General features: G+C 63.4%; 2 protein-coding genes across 2 annotated transcripts; one reads left to right on the top strand and one right to left on the bottom strand.

Moving 5' to 3' along the window:
- Window positions 1-575: 575 nt before the first annotated feature.
- TMEM54 (transmembrane protein 54) lies at window positions 576-6,103 on the top strand. Its single transcript, XM_062193233.1, has 6 exons — window positions 576-644; window positions 2,897-3,090; window positions 4,855-4,914; window positions 5,059-5,247; window positions 5,346-5,480; window positions 5,844-6,103. Exons 1-6 carry the CDS (start codon window positions 629-631, stop codon window positions 5,916-5,918), a joined length of 669 nt encoding a protein of 222 aa, XP_062049217.1. The 5' UTR covers window positions 576-628; the 3' UTR covers window positions 5,919-6,103.
- Window positions 6,068-13,825, bottom strand: HPCA (hippocalcin). The gene is made up of 4 exons (XM_062193234.1): window positions 13,818-13,825; window positions 11,115-11,513; window positions 6,928-7,033; window positions 6,068-6,840 (listed from the first exon to the last, which is right to left on the bottom strand). The coding sequence occupies exons 2-4, from the start codon at window positions 11,490-11,492 to the stop codon at window positions 6,743-6,745; spliced, it is 582 nt and encodes a 193-aa protein (XP_062049218.1). The 5' UTR covers window positions 11,493-11,513; window positions 13,818-13,825; the 3' UTR covers window positions 6,068-6,742.
- Window positions 13,826-15,758: the final 1,933 nt, after the last annotated feature.

The raw sequence follows: 15,758 nt of genomic DNA, 5'->3' as shown, positions 1-15,758 counted from the left end.
TATCACCTTTTTTTGTCTCACCCTGACCTTCCGGGTCAGTAATCATCCCAGATTTTCCAAGGAACTCGGCCCCCAAAACGGAGAGGCAAAGCACTCCACTCAGCGTGGAAGGCAAGGTCAGGGGAGGGGGACTGTGTGGCCTGAGGTCACTCAGCAGGCCAAGGGCCACCCCAGTTCCCCCACCTCCACCCCAGGGCCAGTCCCTCCCCAATCCTAGCCTTCACCCTGGCCTTTTCCACCACAGCACCCACAGCTGACGCGCACAGTGAAGTCCCTACCTCCCTCCCTGGTCCAGGTGATCTATCCTCTGGGCCTCAGCTTCCATCTGTAAAATGGGCATAACCAGGGATGGCCTGGGAGCACCGCGGGCGCTCTGAGCGCGCGCGCGGTGGGTAGGGCGCGCGCAGTGACTCAGCCCCAGGCTGCCCAGCCGGTCCGACCGGCCGGGATGCAAACGAGCCGCCCGCCCGTCCCGCGGGGTGACGGGAAGGGAGGCGGGCCAGTGGGCGCGGCGCGCTCTGCCTGGCGCGCAGGCTAGGGGGCCGTGAGGATGCGAGCCGGGTCCCGCGGCGGCCCGCAGCCCCAGGAGCCCCGTTGAAGCCTGCGCGGCGACCCGCGCACCCGCGACATGGGCCTGCACCTCGGTGAGCGGCGGGGAGCCGGTGAGGGGCTCCTGCAGGGGCGGAGCACTGTAGCGGGAGCCTGAGTCCCCCGGAGCCCAGGCGCCTTGGCGGCCTGGGGCAGGTTTCCCCTCTGGGCCCGTTTCCATGGGAGTGAGAGGGCAGGGGGAGGGCGGACAGGGGCTTCTCCGTGAGGCCCCCAGGGACCTCCCTCTCGCCACAGGCAGGTGGGAGAAGTGGTGTTGGACGGGCCCCCCCACCTCATCCACAGGGGAGAGCCGAGGGCCAGGACCCAGGACGGGAGCCTGAGTTTCCTCTGCTTGCCATGGCGGCCACTTGCCCGCCACTAGGCAGCCAGGAGGGAAGGGTCCGGGAGGAGCCCACTGTGCAGCCCCCTCCCTGGCACAGCGCTCCGGCAGTCCTGGGGAGTCCCCAGGCTCCATCCGGGAGAGCCTCCCTGCCCTGGAGGCAGGAGCAGTTCCCTCCTAAGACGGTTACAGGGGAGAAGGTAGCTCCCGGGAGGAAAGGCTCAGCGCTGTGCCAGTCCCTGTGCTAAGTTCTCCCGGAGCTGTGACTTACAGATCCGGAAGTTAGGGACTGCCCTGCGACTCTGTCCTGCGCTCCAGACATGGTCCCACCTTGGCATTGGCCTCATCTAGCCAGAGTCTCGGCCCTGGGTGGTTCAGTTCCAGCCCCGAGCCGGGCGGTGTCCGGGCTGACGGCGGGTGGGTGGACGAGGCGAGGTGGGGTCAGCCGTGGGATGGAGCCACCATGCCCCTTCCTGTTTGGGCAGCAGTTAATCTTCAAGACACCATTCCAGTCCTACAGCGCCCATCAGCACATCTGCCCTGGCTTCTGCTGGGCCTGTTGCCACCCTACAGGGGCCTGCAGGCTCCAGGGCCTGGGACCAACCAGACCAGCCAGCCCCTGACTCCGGCGCCGGGAGCCTAGGGCCCAGAGACGCCAGGGGCTGGTGCACAGCCCGTCTGTGAGTGAGTGGCCCGTCCCTCCCTGCTGTCTGGGGAATGCCTCTGAGAACATCCAGGCTGGTGATTTCTTTCTTCTCTTTCTTTTTTTTTAACTTTTTTCATTTGTTTGAAAGATTTACACAGAGGGAGAAGCAGAGAGACAGAGATCTTCTATCCGCTGGTTCACTCCCCAAATGGCCACAATAGTCAGGGACAGGCCAAGCCAAACCCAAGGGCTTAGATCTCCATTGGAATCTTCTACGCAGGTGCAGGGGCCCAGCCCATGGGCCATCTTCTGCTTCTAACCCCAGGCACACTAGCAGGGAACTAAATCAGAAGTGGAGCAGCCAGGTCTCCAGCTGGCGCTGGTGTGGGATGCTGGTGCCCGGCGGCGGCTTTACTCACTGTGCTACAGCATCTGCCCCTCTTTTACTTTATTTTAACCTGCGGGAAACATGGGGACACTGGAGGAAGGGGTCTGTTTAGTTCTGGGCAGGACTCCTGTCCCTGGGGCTGTGATGGCGGGGCAGGCTCCTGGCCCCCTAGGGAGAACTTGAATAGGAGTGGCAATGTCCTTTGGACCCCAGCTTCCCCCTTGTCCCTGCCCAGCCTGTGCTGAGCCCCCGCTTTTCCCAGTACCTCCAGGGTAGGCCCCACTTCCCGTCCGTCGCCTCAGGCCCCTCCTTCTCCATGGAGAAGCAGGTGTTCTTCCCATTTTACAAGTAGGAGATGGAGACCCCGGGGCTTATGTTCCTCGCCCTGGGTCACCCAGCCTCCAGTGGTTCAGTCTGGCACCCGGAGCACTATCTAGTGTGTGCCAAGCCCTGTCCCCTAACCTAAGTCCCACACGGGGCTTGACCCCTGTGCAGTGAACAGGGGCTCTGGGGGGGCTACGTGGGACTGTGTAGCTCGCGGTGGTGCCCCAGGACCCAGCGCACAGCGGTCACCCAATGAACCTTCGTGCAGTGAACAAATGAATGAATGAATCAGTCCATGGGGGCTTAGTGACGGGAGCTGCAGACCCGAGCTAGAGCCCTGCTGCTCCTCACCCTGAGCACTAACAAGGACTACCAGCACTTATTAAGTACCACCTGCATGCCTTCCCAGCCTGAGAGTCCATGGATTCCCAAAGGCATTGTGAACCCCTTTTACGGATGAGGAAAGTGAGGCTCAGAGAAGGTGCTGGCCCCAGGGCTTCCAGAGACAGATTCGGGACCCAACCTCCCTCCCTCCTGTGCACGCCTCGGTTTCCTCCTCTGCCCAGCAGGATGAGCCAGAGCCATGGCGCTGATGTGGCTGTCCCCGCAGGTGGCCTGAGTGTGGGTGACTTCCGGAAGGTGCTCATGAAGACGGGCCTGGTGCTGGTGGTGCTGGGCCACGTGAGCTTCATCACAGCCGCACTCCTCCACGGCACGGTGCTGCGCTACGTGGTCACCCCCCACGACGCCGTGGCTCTGCAGTACTGCGTGGTCAACATCCTCTCGGTCACTTGCGCCATCGTGGTACGGCCAGACTGGCAGGGTTCTTGGTGGGAGGGAGGGAGGGGCTGAGAGGTCGTCATGGGTCCCTACCACGGCCCCGGGTGGGTAAACACTAACCCCTGCTCCACCACTTCCCAGCTGTACCTGACTCACTTCTTGGCCTCTGTTCGCTCATCTGTAAAACAGGGAGAGTCCTGGGGGGTGTTGAGTGAGTTCATCCACATAGAGTGCTTAGCACCATGCGTGACACACGAATACTCAAGGTGCCACTGGACAGAAGGACGGAACATCAGGTCAGCTTGGGAGGATCCGGGAGAGTTTTACAGAGGTGGAGGTCTCTGAGCTGGGCATTGCTGGATAAAGAGACCTTCCCAGATTGGCTGCAGGAATGAGGCACGCTGGGGCCAGCAGGTAGGACGGGAGGCTGAGATGGCATTCCAAGTATGGAGACTGGCAGGTGCAGAGGTATGGCAGTGGGCAAGGCAAGATGCTGCGCAAACCCATGCGGCAGGAGCTCAGCCCTAGGCCTGCTATACAACCACTGCTCCAGAAATGGCCGGCTGGCCAGGCCATCGGATGTGGACGTCGGGGAGGGGGCCTGCAAGTGTCGGGCTTGTAAAGCTCTCTGCTGCCTGTCAGAGGCGGCTGTGCCATTTGGGCAGCATCCCCAGGCCGCTGTCTGAGCTCCACCCTTGCCACCTCCTGGCTGAGGGCTGTACCCCACACCCCCATCCATTCCCTCCCTGCCCATGGCCTGCGGCCTCGAGGCTGGGGTCTGTGAGGACGTGGGGGAGGGCAGTGCACTGGAGTTAGTGCACCTGCTTTTGTTGCTGAGCGTCAGGAGGCCCCCCGGGTGGGACAGCTTCAGCGCGGCCTCATCGGTTAATCCTCGCTGCTCCCAACACCGGGGACCCTCATGGCCTCCATCTCACAGGGGGAAGCCCAGACCCAGGGATTACCCAACCTCCTGCCAACAGCAAGCAGCCCAACGGCCCTTGAACCTGTTTGCCTGACACCAAGATGGGTCTAGCAGAGCAGGGCTGGGCCCAGAGAGGCTGAGGCACTTGGATGTGGCTGCACGGCGAATTAAAGACTTGGCTGGGCCAGCAGCCAGGCCCCCTGGGGTACCGCCTGCCTGCCACAGGTCCAGCCCATGCCTGGTCCCTAAGGAGGAAGGTGAGCTGAGCGGGGCCGAGAGCTGTGGCCGGCAGCAGCAGGGCTGCACAGGGGAGCCTGGCTGAGGATGCGCAGGGCCGGAGGGAGCTGCCCGGTAAGGGGGAACCGGGGTGCGAGTGCTCCTGGTGACAGCGAGGGCGCCCTTGGCAGCATGGTGAGCCACGAGACCGGGACTGGGGCCGGTCACACGGAGCCTGGAACAGTAGGAGGTTGCTGGGGTTCAGCGTGCTATTCCATACAGCCTCCTCCTTTGCTTAGCAAGTTGCTTTAGCTTCTGGCCAGTTGGGTTCGTTTCTTCCCAACCCTTTCCCATTCCCGGGAGCTGTGCCCCATGCTCCCTGTGGTTGGCGTGCTTCCTGGTATGTGCCTGCCGGCCAGAGACCCAGGCCCAGCATTTCGCAGAGGGGAGTCACGGAGGGTGGTGCAGGCCAGGGTGGTTGTGCTTTGGAAACGTGCCTCCAGGGCTGAGCCACGAGGAGGCGGAGCCTCGGTGCGGATGTGAGTGAGGCCCACGCAGAGGGTGAAGGGGTGAGGGCTCTGCAGTGAGCTGTGGCTGGCCCTGGTGACTCTGTCCGGGTGGTCCTGACCCTTACACCTGCTCTCCCCCAGGTCATCACCGCAGGCATTGCAGCCATTGTGTTGTCACGGTACCTCCCCAACAACCCTCTGGTACGCAGCACCCCTGGGCTGGGGCGGGGGCGGGGGGAGGTCAGCAAGGGCCTAGCCTGCCTGAAGGGGTGTGGGTGACCCTCAAGGAGGCCCTGTGGGGGGTCCCAGCCCCGTGTCCGCTGACCAGTGTGGCTCCCCCAACAGCGCTGGATGGTGTTTAGCTCGAGCCTGGCCTGTGCTCTTCTCTCTCTGACCTGTGCCCTTGGCCTCTTGGCCTCCATCGCCGTGACCTTTGCCACCCAGGGCCGGGCACTGCTGGCTGCCTGCACTTTTGGGAACCCTGAACTCCTGGCGCTGGCACCCGACTGTCCCTTTGACCCCACACGCATTTACGTGAGTGTCTCTGCTTGGGATGAGGGCTGCCCGGGCGCTCCACGGGGGTGGGCAGGATCCCTGGAGTCTGCGCATCTCTGTCCCTGTGCCCCCGGCAGAGCTCCAGCCTGTGTCTCTGGGCCATCGCGCTCATGCTGTGCCTGACCGAGAGCGTGTTTGCTGTGCGCTGCGCCCAGCTCACCCACCAGCTGCTGGAACTGAGGCCCTGGTGGGGGAGAAGCAGCCACTACACGGTGAGTCACCCCCACCGCCCCGACTCCCTGGCTTTTCGGGGAGCCCTGCTGGGGAGCCCCAGCCCTCATACGAGGCCCCACCTGGAGAACGGGGGCCAAGTGAGAGAAGCGTGGAGGCCGCCCAGACAACAGGTCTCCCAGCGCGGCACACAGCTGACTCCCGGCCAGGGAGGGGTCTGCAGGGAGAGGGAGGGGCGTCAGGGCCCTCACTGGAGGCACTCCTGGGGGCTTACTCGGCCCTTGCATGGGGGTGGTACTGATGCCCCTTTGCCCTCAGAGACCCTCCCATCCCCCAGTATCCTGGAAGAGGAGGAGACCCTGGCCCAGACCCAGGGGGCCTGGCAGTTGCCTGTGTCTCTGCAGATGCAGGAGAGCCCAGAGCCCACCGAGGGCAATGACCTGCTGAGCTGCACCAGCTCCGTGCCGCTGACCCTCTGAGAGCGGAGGCCTCGCCTGGGCCCCGTGCCTGCAACTGAGTCCACACCGGGACCAGGCCAGGATCCCTGGAGCCGGCCCAGGAGGGCTCAGTGGACCCTCGGGGACCGGGGTGGGGCTTTCTCCTGGCCACCCTGCCCATTGCACTGAAACGAGACTTTATTGTGAAGTTATTAAAAAGAACAGAGATGCTCCATGTGGCTGCATGCATGGGGTGGGGGCTTCGCGGGGGAGGGGGGCTGTGCTGCTTCCCACACAGGACGCTGTGGGGCGCTCTAAGGTGCACGCGCCCATCTGCCTGCGGGTCTGTGTGTGCATAAGAGAGAGGCGACAAACAGAGGGTCCCGGGGCTGTGTGTGGCTGGCCGTGCTGAGAGGCAGGCGGGGGTGGTGGGACCTGCAGCCTGCGGGCTGGGGCCCTGGGGGCAGCCGTCTCCTTGGCATCCTGGCCTCCAGGAGCTGGGGCAGGAGGGGTGAGGCCCTGCTGCAGGGGAGGAGGTATCAAGCACACCCCCGAATCCCTCTCTGCCCACCTCCCCTGCGCTCGGCTCCCTGAGACTGCCCAGGCTGAGACGGGCAAGAGGGGAGCCTGGCCAGCGGCCTTGAGGGGGGAGGGGAGCTGGTCGGTTGACCTTGGTAAGGGCCGCTGACCCAGGGGCAGACAAGGCAGCCTGCGTCCGTCTCTCACGTTGGGGGGGTTGCTATCCGGTGCGTGCTGGGGCCTCCCCTCACGGTGCAGGCCCGCGGACCGGGTCCCCAGCCTGGCCCCCAGCCTGGACAGACACAAAGAGGAGGAAGCCGGGAGGAGGGGGCGCGGACTGCCGGCGCTCAGAACTGGGAGGCGCTGCTGGGGTCGCACTGCAGCAGGCGCACGATGGACGGGTCGCTCTTGGCCCCGCGGATGAACTCCTCCAGGGACAGCTTGCCTGTGGACGAGGGGAGCCGTGAGCGCGGCGCGGGCGGGGGAGAGGGAGCGCGCCCGCCCGCCCCTGCCCCTGCCCCCGCCCCCTCACCGTCATTGTTTGTGTCCATTTGGCGGAAGATTTTCTCGGTCCTCTTCTCCGGGGTCGACTCGTCCTCTGGCATCTTCATCACAGACGAAACCATCTTGTAAATGGCCTGGGGGCGGGGCGGGGAGGGAAGCAGGAGTGAGCGCCCCCTCCCCCGCCCGCCCAGGATTCAGAGAGGCTCGCAGGCAAGCACGTATGCGGCCCCCAGGGAGACAAGTCTGGGAAGGCTTCCCAGAGGAGGGGGCTGTGGGAGCGGGCCGTGCCCGAATTCCTGTGCAGGGCATTGCTGGCCGTGCGGAAGCTCGGAGAGGGAGCCGAGGATTTATAGATGAGGGGGTCAGGAGAGATGCTGGGGACCAGCGGGCCCCACACCAAGGGCCTGCCACGCCGGGCTTAGGGCTCATGCCTGGGGCAAGGTATCAAGTTGGCGCAGGAGGGCCGGCGCGCGGAGGCCTACAGGGGGCGCTGCACTGACGGGGGTGGCACTGGGCTGCGGTGCTGCCTGTGGCCGGCAGGGGGCGTAGGGCCGCGTCCAGGGCTGGGGAACCCAGAGTGGGCGGAACATTATGCAAACGAATGCAGATTAGCATCCACTGAGGCGCAAGGACAGCCTGTTCTCTGCAAGGCAGAGGGAGCTCCCGAGGAGACGCGAGGGAGCCTTTTTGCGCTAACCCTACAGAGCAGTTAAGGCCGGGCCTGTGGAATGGGCTGGGTGAGGGGTCACCCAGAGCCCGAGGGCCGGACCTGGGGCATCAGTCTTCAGATGTACCCGACCAACACCGCCTCCAGGAAGCCTCCCATACACTCCCCACACCCACCCCCAGAGCCAACTTCAGCCTCCGCGCTGGTCTCTTCCAGCCTCCTTCCTCTGGGTCTGTCCCCCACGCTGCTTTAGAAAGCTTTTTCCACACCCAGCTCTCCACTGCCACGTCCCTAGGCGCAGTACAACCGCCCCCACGCTCCCCTCACACTCCCCTCCCACCAGGCCCAGCGTGCACCCAGCTCGCTCTGGATGCTGCTGCCCCCCACTCCCCCTTGGGGCTCAGTTTATACCACGCTTCCTTGGCCAGGCCTTCCCTGACCCAGAGAACACCCTCCTGCAAGTAGTGCTGCATCTTGGTGGGACCGACCCAGGGATCAGGGATGGACACGCAGCCAGCGCCATACCCAGTACTGTGCCGAGGCTCCTGGCACCTGGCAGGGACGCCCCCTGCTTAGGGGTCACTGCCCTCTGCGTCAAGGCCAAGCCATCCAGCCCTTGGCACTCGGGACGCTACGCTCTGCTGGCTGCTGACCAGACACCCGGGCCTGTCCACCCTGCCGGCCTTGCCTGGGCCACCCGCCGAGCCACCGGGTAGCAGGTGTTTGCTCTGCGCCAGGCCCTTTGCAGACCTCCCATTTTCCAGATAAGAAACCAGGGCTCAGAAAGGGAGATAAATTTGGAGGGAGGTGGCGCTCAGGAGTTGTGCAGACTAAGTTGCTGCTTGTACCACCCATGTCCCGTAGCACGGGGCCCGGCCCGGCCGTGGACAGGCTTCTCTGAGCCTCAGTTCCCTTATCTGTAAACGAGAGTCACCAGAACTCCCCGGCTAGGATCGTGCAGGGGATTCAACGCGACTGTGTGTGCAGACGGTTGGAACAGCGGCTCCGAACACTCCTATCATGTCCACCCTGCCCCTCTGTCCCCTGGGCCCCAGTCAATGACAGTGGCCTGTGCAATTCTCTCCCCGACCAGAGCAGGGGCCCCAAGAGACACAGTCCCTCCCCTTCTAGCGCGCCCACCCCCAGCAAGGGCCGAGTTCTGAGAAGGACTGACCAGTACCCCAGCGGGCGCCCACTCCCCTGACCACAGTCCTTCTCCTGGGCCTCCTGATTAATTGTCCAGAATCACTGCTTGCACCAGAGCCGCCTTGTCATCAATCAGGCACTGGGGTTGGCAGAGCACTGTCTGCTCCAAGTGTCTGGGGCCTCTGGCTGCCGGGAAGGAAGCCAGGGCCAAGGGAGCAGAGACCAGCCAGACAGGGGGCTCGGAGGCCCAAGGAAGGGAACCGGTGTGATGGATGCCTGGGGAAATGATGGCTCCAGCAGGACCGAGCTCTGCTGAGGCACCCCAGTGCAACCACACTAAGTGCGGAGACAGGAGCACTCCTCCCTTGTGTCCAGCTGCTCCCTGCTTGATCCTGCTTCCGTCAGGACCCCCAGAGCTACGCCCCCATCCAGCAACTCAAGGGTTAATGCCTGACCCACTGGAGTTAGTGACCACTGAGGCTTCCTGGCCCCGGGGAGAGGCACCGGGAGGGAATCCCTTCCCACGGCAGCCAGTTCTCCTCGGGCGGCAGAGAGCAGCCCAGACCCTAGGCAGGAGCAGCCAAGTCCGGAGTCTCGCGGGGGGCTGGATGTGTTGGAAGGGAGAATGGTCCGCAGAGCCGAGGCACCAGATGGGAGAGGACTGTGAGACGCAGGAGGGAAGGGGCCGAGAGCCGAGAGCCGTGCGAGCTGGGAGGCAGCATCGCTCACTCAGCCCTTCTGAGGGCTGCCAAAAAGCCATTCTGCGAGAGCAGAGGGTGTGCAGCGGAGAAGGGAGTAACCAATGAGCGCTAACGCTGGCCAAGCGCCAGCTGGGCGCTGGGCCTTGGCCACAGCCCCTGTCCCACTTCAGCCCTCCAAAGGCCTCGTGAAGCCAGGGCTTAACACGGGCCGGAACCTGCAGAGGCTCAGGCAAACGTGGGCCAGGAGCTCGACCAGTCAGAGTGGACCAGAAGCCTCCCTGTCCTGGGTGCTGGGCTGAGGGGACAGGGCCCTGGAAAGATTTCAAAAAGAAAGCTCATGCGCATCCCACTGAAGCTGGTACCAAAAGGGGGGAGGGCGCTCAAAGCAGGTCCCTAAGTCTCATAAGGTCAGCATCGCTGGCCCTAGCCAGAGACAGGAAGCCAGACTTCCGGGCTGGGAATCCAGAGCCCTCTCAAAAAGCAGCTATGGGGCTGGTGACCTGGCACAGCTGGTTAAGCCACCGTTTGGGCTGCCTGCATCCCGTGTCACAATACCTGGGCTCAGTTCTGCCTCTGCTCCCTATGCAGCTTCCTGCTAATGCACGCCCCGGACGGCGGCAGGTGTGTAGGCTCAAGTGCTTGAGCCCTGTGACCCACATAGGAGACGGAGATGGAGTTCCTGGCTCCTGGCTTTGGCCTAGCCCTGCCCCAGCTGCTGGGGGCATTTGGGCAGATCAGGCAGATGGAAGATCTCATTCTCTCTCTCTCTCTCTCTCTCTCTCTGGGTGTGTCACTCTGCCTCTCAGGTAAATAAAAATAAATTAACATTTTTTAAAAATGCTCTGTGTGATGGCCACCCCGAGCTTGACTCCACTTACAAGCTGTGTGACTTCGGGAAAGTTATTGCACTTCTCTGAGCCTCGTGGGGTGGTTGTATGGATGCACTGAGCTCCTGAGTATAAGCACCTCCCTCAGTACCCAGCCCTGTATTAATTAGTCAGAAGGTGACTGGGTATCCGGATGCCATGTGAGCAGCGGAGCTAATCTGCCCACTCACAGGCTGTGTGGCCATGGGCAAATGCCTTTACCTCTCTGAGCATCTGTTTCCTCCTCAGAAACTGAGGACAGAGAGAACATAGCTGCAAAAATCCAAGTCACGAGAGACAAAGAAAGGCTGAGGAACCATTCCAGGTTAAAGGGACCAACGAGACACGACAACGAAATGCAACCCGTGATCCTTGACCAGGGCGGGGGGGAAAAAGCCATAAAGAACACTATGGAGACACCGGGCAAAACCGGACTACGTAGATTAGATAACAGCACTGTTTTCTATGTTAACTCTCCCGACGTCGATAATCATATTATGGGTTATGTAAGAGAACGTCCTTATCCTTGGGAAATACATCCTGGTGTATCGGGGGTAAAGGCTCAACGTTCGGAACAAGAGGTCCCCCCCCCAAGCTGGCATGCACACACTCACACACAAAGATAAAGCGACGGTGGCTAAATGATCAGTTGGTCAAGGGATCTGGGAGTTTTTTGCACTTTAAGTCCGGAACTATTTCCTACTAAAGAATCTCCATGGGAGTGCAAGGTTAGCACCTGCCACTACTTGCCTACAAGACCTGCTGAGAGGCTAAAGCGGAGTGGCGGGTGCAAGCTGCCGGGCCCGCGCCTGGCATGTGGGGGCCCGGGGCCCACCTGCACGATCTCCAGCATCTCCTCCCGGCTGATGTAGCCGTTGCCATCCAGGTCGTACATGCTGAAGGCCCACATGAGCTTCTGCTCCAGGCGGCCGCGGGAGGTCACGCTCAGCGCGATGATGAACTCCCGGAAGTCGATGGTGCCGTCGCTGTTGGTGTCGAAGGTGCGGAAGACGTGCTCGGCGAACTTGGAGGCGTCGCCGTAGGGGAAGAAGTTGGCGTAGATCTTCTTGAACTCGTCCACGTTGAGGATGCCTGTGGGACAGTCCTTGAGGAAGCCCTTGTACCACTCCTGCAGCTCCAGCTCCGAAAACTCCGTGTTCTCCCGCAGGTCCTGCAGCATCTCGGGCCGCAGCTTGCTGTTCTGCTTGCCCATGGCTACCGAGCCAAGTCCCACCTGGGTCCCCCAAGAGGGTCAAGGGACACAGAGGGGTGATCAGGCCCTGCTGGCCACCTGGCTCCACTGCAGACGCCCCCTCCCCCCGACTCGAGCCACCCCAGCCTCTCCTTGGACCCAGTGAGAGGGAGGATCTGGCCCAAGATCACACAGCCTGCACCCAGACGCCCCGCCTCTGTGACAAGCCGCACACTGCTGCCCCGGACTCTCACTTCCCTGGGAACAACACCTGGAGAGGGAGGAAGAGCAGGCAGCTCGTGCTTGCTGAGGGCCCCCTCCGTGCCAGCCAGAGAACCGTCACAAGCACACATCACTTCCCCCTTGTAAGGGGACGTAAGGGGAATAACCCCATTGGCCAGCTGTGAAGGCAGGCTCAGAGAAGTAAGGTCCCGCCGCTGTGGCACAATGGAAAGGACTCCAGAATTGTCCAGGGAAGTGCAGAGAGATCTCTGGCCATCCTCGCTCTTCCCCCACTGCTCCCGCACTGCCTCCCACACACCTGCTCACCACAAAACACACCTGCGGCCCAGACACTGCCCTGCTCTCATACCACAGGTGTGCCCGACAACAGGCAGCACGGAGGAGGTGTCTGGGCTCCAGAGCCAGATCACCTGAGTCTGAATCCCAGCCTGCCTCTTACCAGCTAAGTGACCTTGGGCAAGTTCCTGGCATGCTCTCTGCTGCACCTGTAACGGGGGGGGGGGGGTCGTAACAGTACTCACCTCGTAGGATTGTCATGGGGATGAAATTGGTTAACGCATGTGAAGCACTTAGAGGCATGCCTGCACAGGTAAGTGCTACGTACATGTTAAATAAATAAAAATGATGGACGTGTGCCCAGATGCCACAAGACAGAAGCACACCACTATGCAAAGGGAAGGATACTGTTACATATGGCTGCAGCCCTGTCACTCCTTTAGCAGCCCACACGCACTGGCCCTGCACACATGACAACCTCCTCCCTGCTCCACAACTCTGACACAGGGCACCACGCACAACTCCCATACCCTAGGCAGCAAAACATACCAGCCCACGACCCCACATGTCTCACACACACCGTCACACGCCAACTCGCATGCCGACACCTCTCACATGGCCAGCTGCACGTGGGACCTTCAGGCACCCTTGCCATCTTTCTTTCTTTCCTCGGGGTGCTGCCGGGTCCCAAGAGAGGCAACTGCAACCTTCCTCGGACCCGCGTGGGGACCCTTTTCCTGGGAGAATCCTAGCCCATCCAACCCTCCCTAGCACTTACCTGTCTTCTATCCCCAAAGTCCCCTCAGCACAGGAGGTTAGTGTGAGGAGGCTGAGGGAAAGCAACAAAGGCAATGGAGGGCGCCGACCCAGCAGTTCCCAGCAGGGAGGTAGGGGTGCACCGGGGATCCCCAGCCCAAGCTTGAGCTCCAGGCTGTAGGGATCAGGGAGAGGGGGTTGCTTCGGTGTGCCTGGGTTCTGTGCACATGTGGGTGGGTGGGTGTGTGTGAGAGAACACATGTGCCTCTATCCATGCCTGTCCCATGTGTCTCTATCCATGCCTGTGCATGTGCGTTAGATATGCGTGTGACCAGGTAGGTACCCATCACCGTGCAAGGGGAATGTGCCTGCATGGCCATTGGGGGCACCTGTGTGTCCTCAGCTGCGTGTCACATGCGTGTTTCTGACAGCCGATGCCCCTCCTTTCCCAGTCAGCTTCTCTCCTGCCCCGGCTAAGCACCCACCACATAAGTGTGGGGAGGAGAACGCGTAGGCTGGAGCGGGGGAGTGTGTCCCTTACGCCCCCCTTCAAGGGCCAAAGAACTGGGTCACAGGGGCGGGGGCAGAAAGAAAGGCTGGCCAGGGGAGCTCCTCCAGCGCCCCCTCCTCCTTACCACCCTCGGGGCCGCCCCTCCTAGTTGGATGAAGAAGCTGCTGTCCTGCAGAGCCCCCGGGACCCCCAAAATGGAAAGAATCCCGCAGCTTGACCTGAGAAACCCGCCTCAAGGACCCCCTCGGAATTCCCCCGGGCTCTGGCCCTGAGCCTCCGCCCCATCCCTGTGGCTCTGAGAGCGCGCCCGGACAGTGCCCCTCCTGGAGGGGGCGCTCGGGGCGGCGGACACGCGGCTCCCGGGCGCGGGCCCCTCGGCGGTCAGCACCCTGGAGAGCGCCGCGGTTCCCCGGGGGAGCCCCCGCCTCCTGAGCCCCGGGGCTGGAGGATTCCCGGGGGCGCGGGCAGCCGCGGCGTTGGCGAGCCCTGGACGTGGGCCGCGGCTCCGGGACTGGCCCTCCCCACATCGCCGGCCCCCGGCCGGAGCGGCCCCCACTCACCCAGCCTCGCCGAGACACCGACTGCGCAGGGAAGGCGGCGCTGCTGCGGCGCGCGGCGGCAGAGGCGGCCGGAGGGGCGGGCGGGACTGCGAGGGAGACGCCCCGCGGCGTTGGCCCGGAGCCCCTCCCCTGGGGGGGGTCCCCTGCAGCCCCGGGGGGAGGGGGAGCGGAGCGAGAGGCTCCGCCCCTCAGAGGGAAGGGGACGCCCTCACTTCCCGGGGCCCCTCTCCGGGACTTGTGTTCCCCACCGGGGGCTGGGGGCAGGGCCGAGGCCCCCTCTAGCATTCCCGCGACCCGGGCAGCCGGAATGGCGGGGCGGTCGGCGCTGAGGTCTCTTTCCCAAGCCGCGGAAGACCCAGTCCGCCCCACCGCGACTCCCCCATCCCCACCTGGGCGCCAAGCAGCCTCGAGGGCGGAACCGGGATCTTGAACACCCCGGCTCCGGCGCCTCAACTCCGGAGCTAACTGACCTCGGGGCTCCTGGGGGACCGGGGCGCCCACTCCTCCAGCCCCTGAGGTTTCCGGGGTCAGACACGCCCTCTGCCCTACCTGCACCTTGGTGAGCCCGCCCACACCTCATGCCGCCTACCAGCGATCCCGTTCCCCGACCCAGCTCAGAATTAACCCCACCTCCCAACGTCCATGGAAACTGCTCCCTGCCCCCACATCGGGGACCCGCTCTCTCTGCCCGGGCGCAGGGGCGGTGAGGCCAGGGAGCACCTCCGGCCGGGGGTCGGGAGGTGCGAGGACCCCCGTGCCTACGCACAGGCGCCCTCCTTTCCAGGTTGGCAACCCGGCCACAGCTCCTCCTGCTGGCGCGGGGACTGCACCCTCCCTTCTCCAGCCTGGGCAAAGATTCCCACGTCCTGAGCTTGAATGACACCCTTTCTCCATCTCTCGGCTGTGACCCTGACTGTCCCCACTTTACAGAGAAGGAAACTGAGGCTCCGAGGTGTTAGAAGACTCCTCCAGTGCCTCACAGCTGGTGGGTGCGTGGCTGGGACTGGGAGCCACCGGCCCTCTGGCATTCGTTCTGCGAATATCGGCCATGTGCTAGCGCTGCGCCCAGAGGGGTTACGGGAGCGGCCAGAAAACAGTGGAATCACCTTCAAGTCCGCGTTCCGGCTTATTAGATGCATGCTCTGGGAAAAGCTGGGACAGTGGCAGCTCAGGAGCCCGGGGTCCAGGCCAAGGACCTTAAATTTATATTCCAGGTGGGACGGGATGGCAAAGTAGGACTCTGGGCAAAGTGCAAGGGTCCGACTTCCAGGGGCCATTATGTCCAGAACAGACTGAGGAGTGGGAGGCAATGGGCAGCAGCAGGGGCCGTTCCAGGGTGCGCGGTGGCTCCGGGAGCATAGGTGGGTCTGGTACAGGGCCCTCCTTTCGAAATGGGGCCCTTGGCATTTGCCGCGTCCCTGGACGGCCCCTCCGGGACCCCTCTGCAAGCTGCCGCATCGCAGCCCCTCCTTGGGGGTAAGCGAGAGGTCTCCCCTGGGAAAGCCGGGAGCCGGGCTGGGCTGGGCTGGGGACAGCTGGGCCTCCGGAACACCGGCTCCACTGCGTGCCTTGGCTCTGGTGTTGGGACCCCCGCGGAGGCGTGAGAGACGCCAGACAGAAGCGGGGGCGGTTCCCAGCTGCCTCCTGCGCCAGGACTTGCGGGGCGGGGCGGGAGAGCCTCGCTCCGCTAGGTGCCTCCCCTCCCTAGGCCGTTCGCAACAGGCCCCTTCTCTGCCCTCCAGGCCTGGAGGGGCCTGCTCTGTGGTCACCGGGTTTCGCCTCTGACCCGGTTCCTCTCTGTTCTGCTTGAAGCCAGATCTCCCCAGCCTAGTCTGCTTTAGACCCTCCTCTACATCCATCCTGAGCTGGGGGTGGGGGGCTCAGTACCCCCTTCTTGGGCTGTTCAGCTTCTTGCTCTGACCTTCTCCTCACCCCCACCCC

This window comes from Lepus europaeus, chromosome 5 (genome assembly GCF_033115175.1).
Source record: "Lepus europaeus isolate LE1 chromosome 5, mLepTim1.pri, whole genome shotgun sequence".
Classification (NCBI taxonomy): domain Eukaryota; kingdom Metazoa; phylum Chordata; class Mammalia; order Lagomorpha; family Leporidae; genus Lepus; species Lepus europaeus.
Note: the sequence above shows the minus strand (reverse complement) of the source record. Positions and strands in the feature narration are given on the sequence as shown.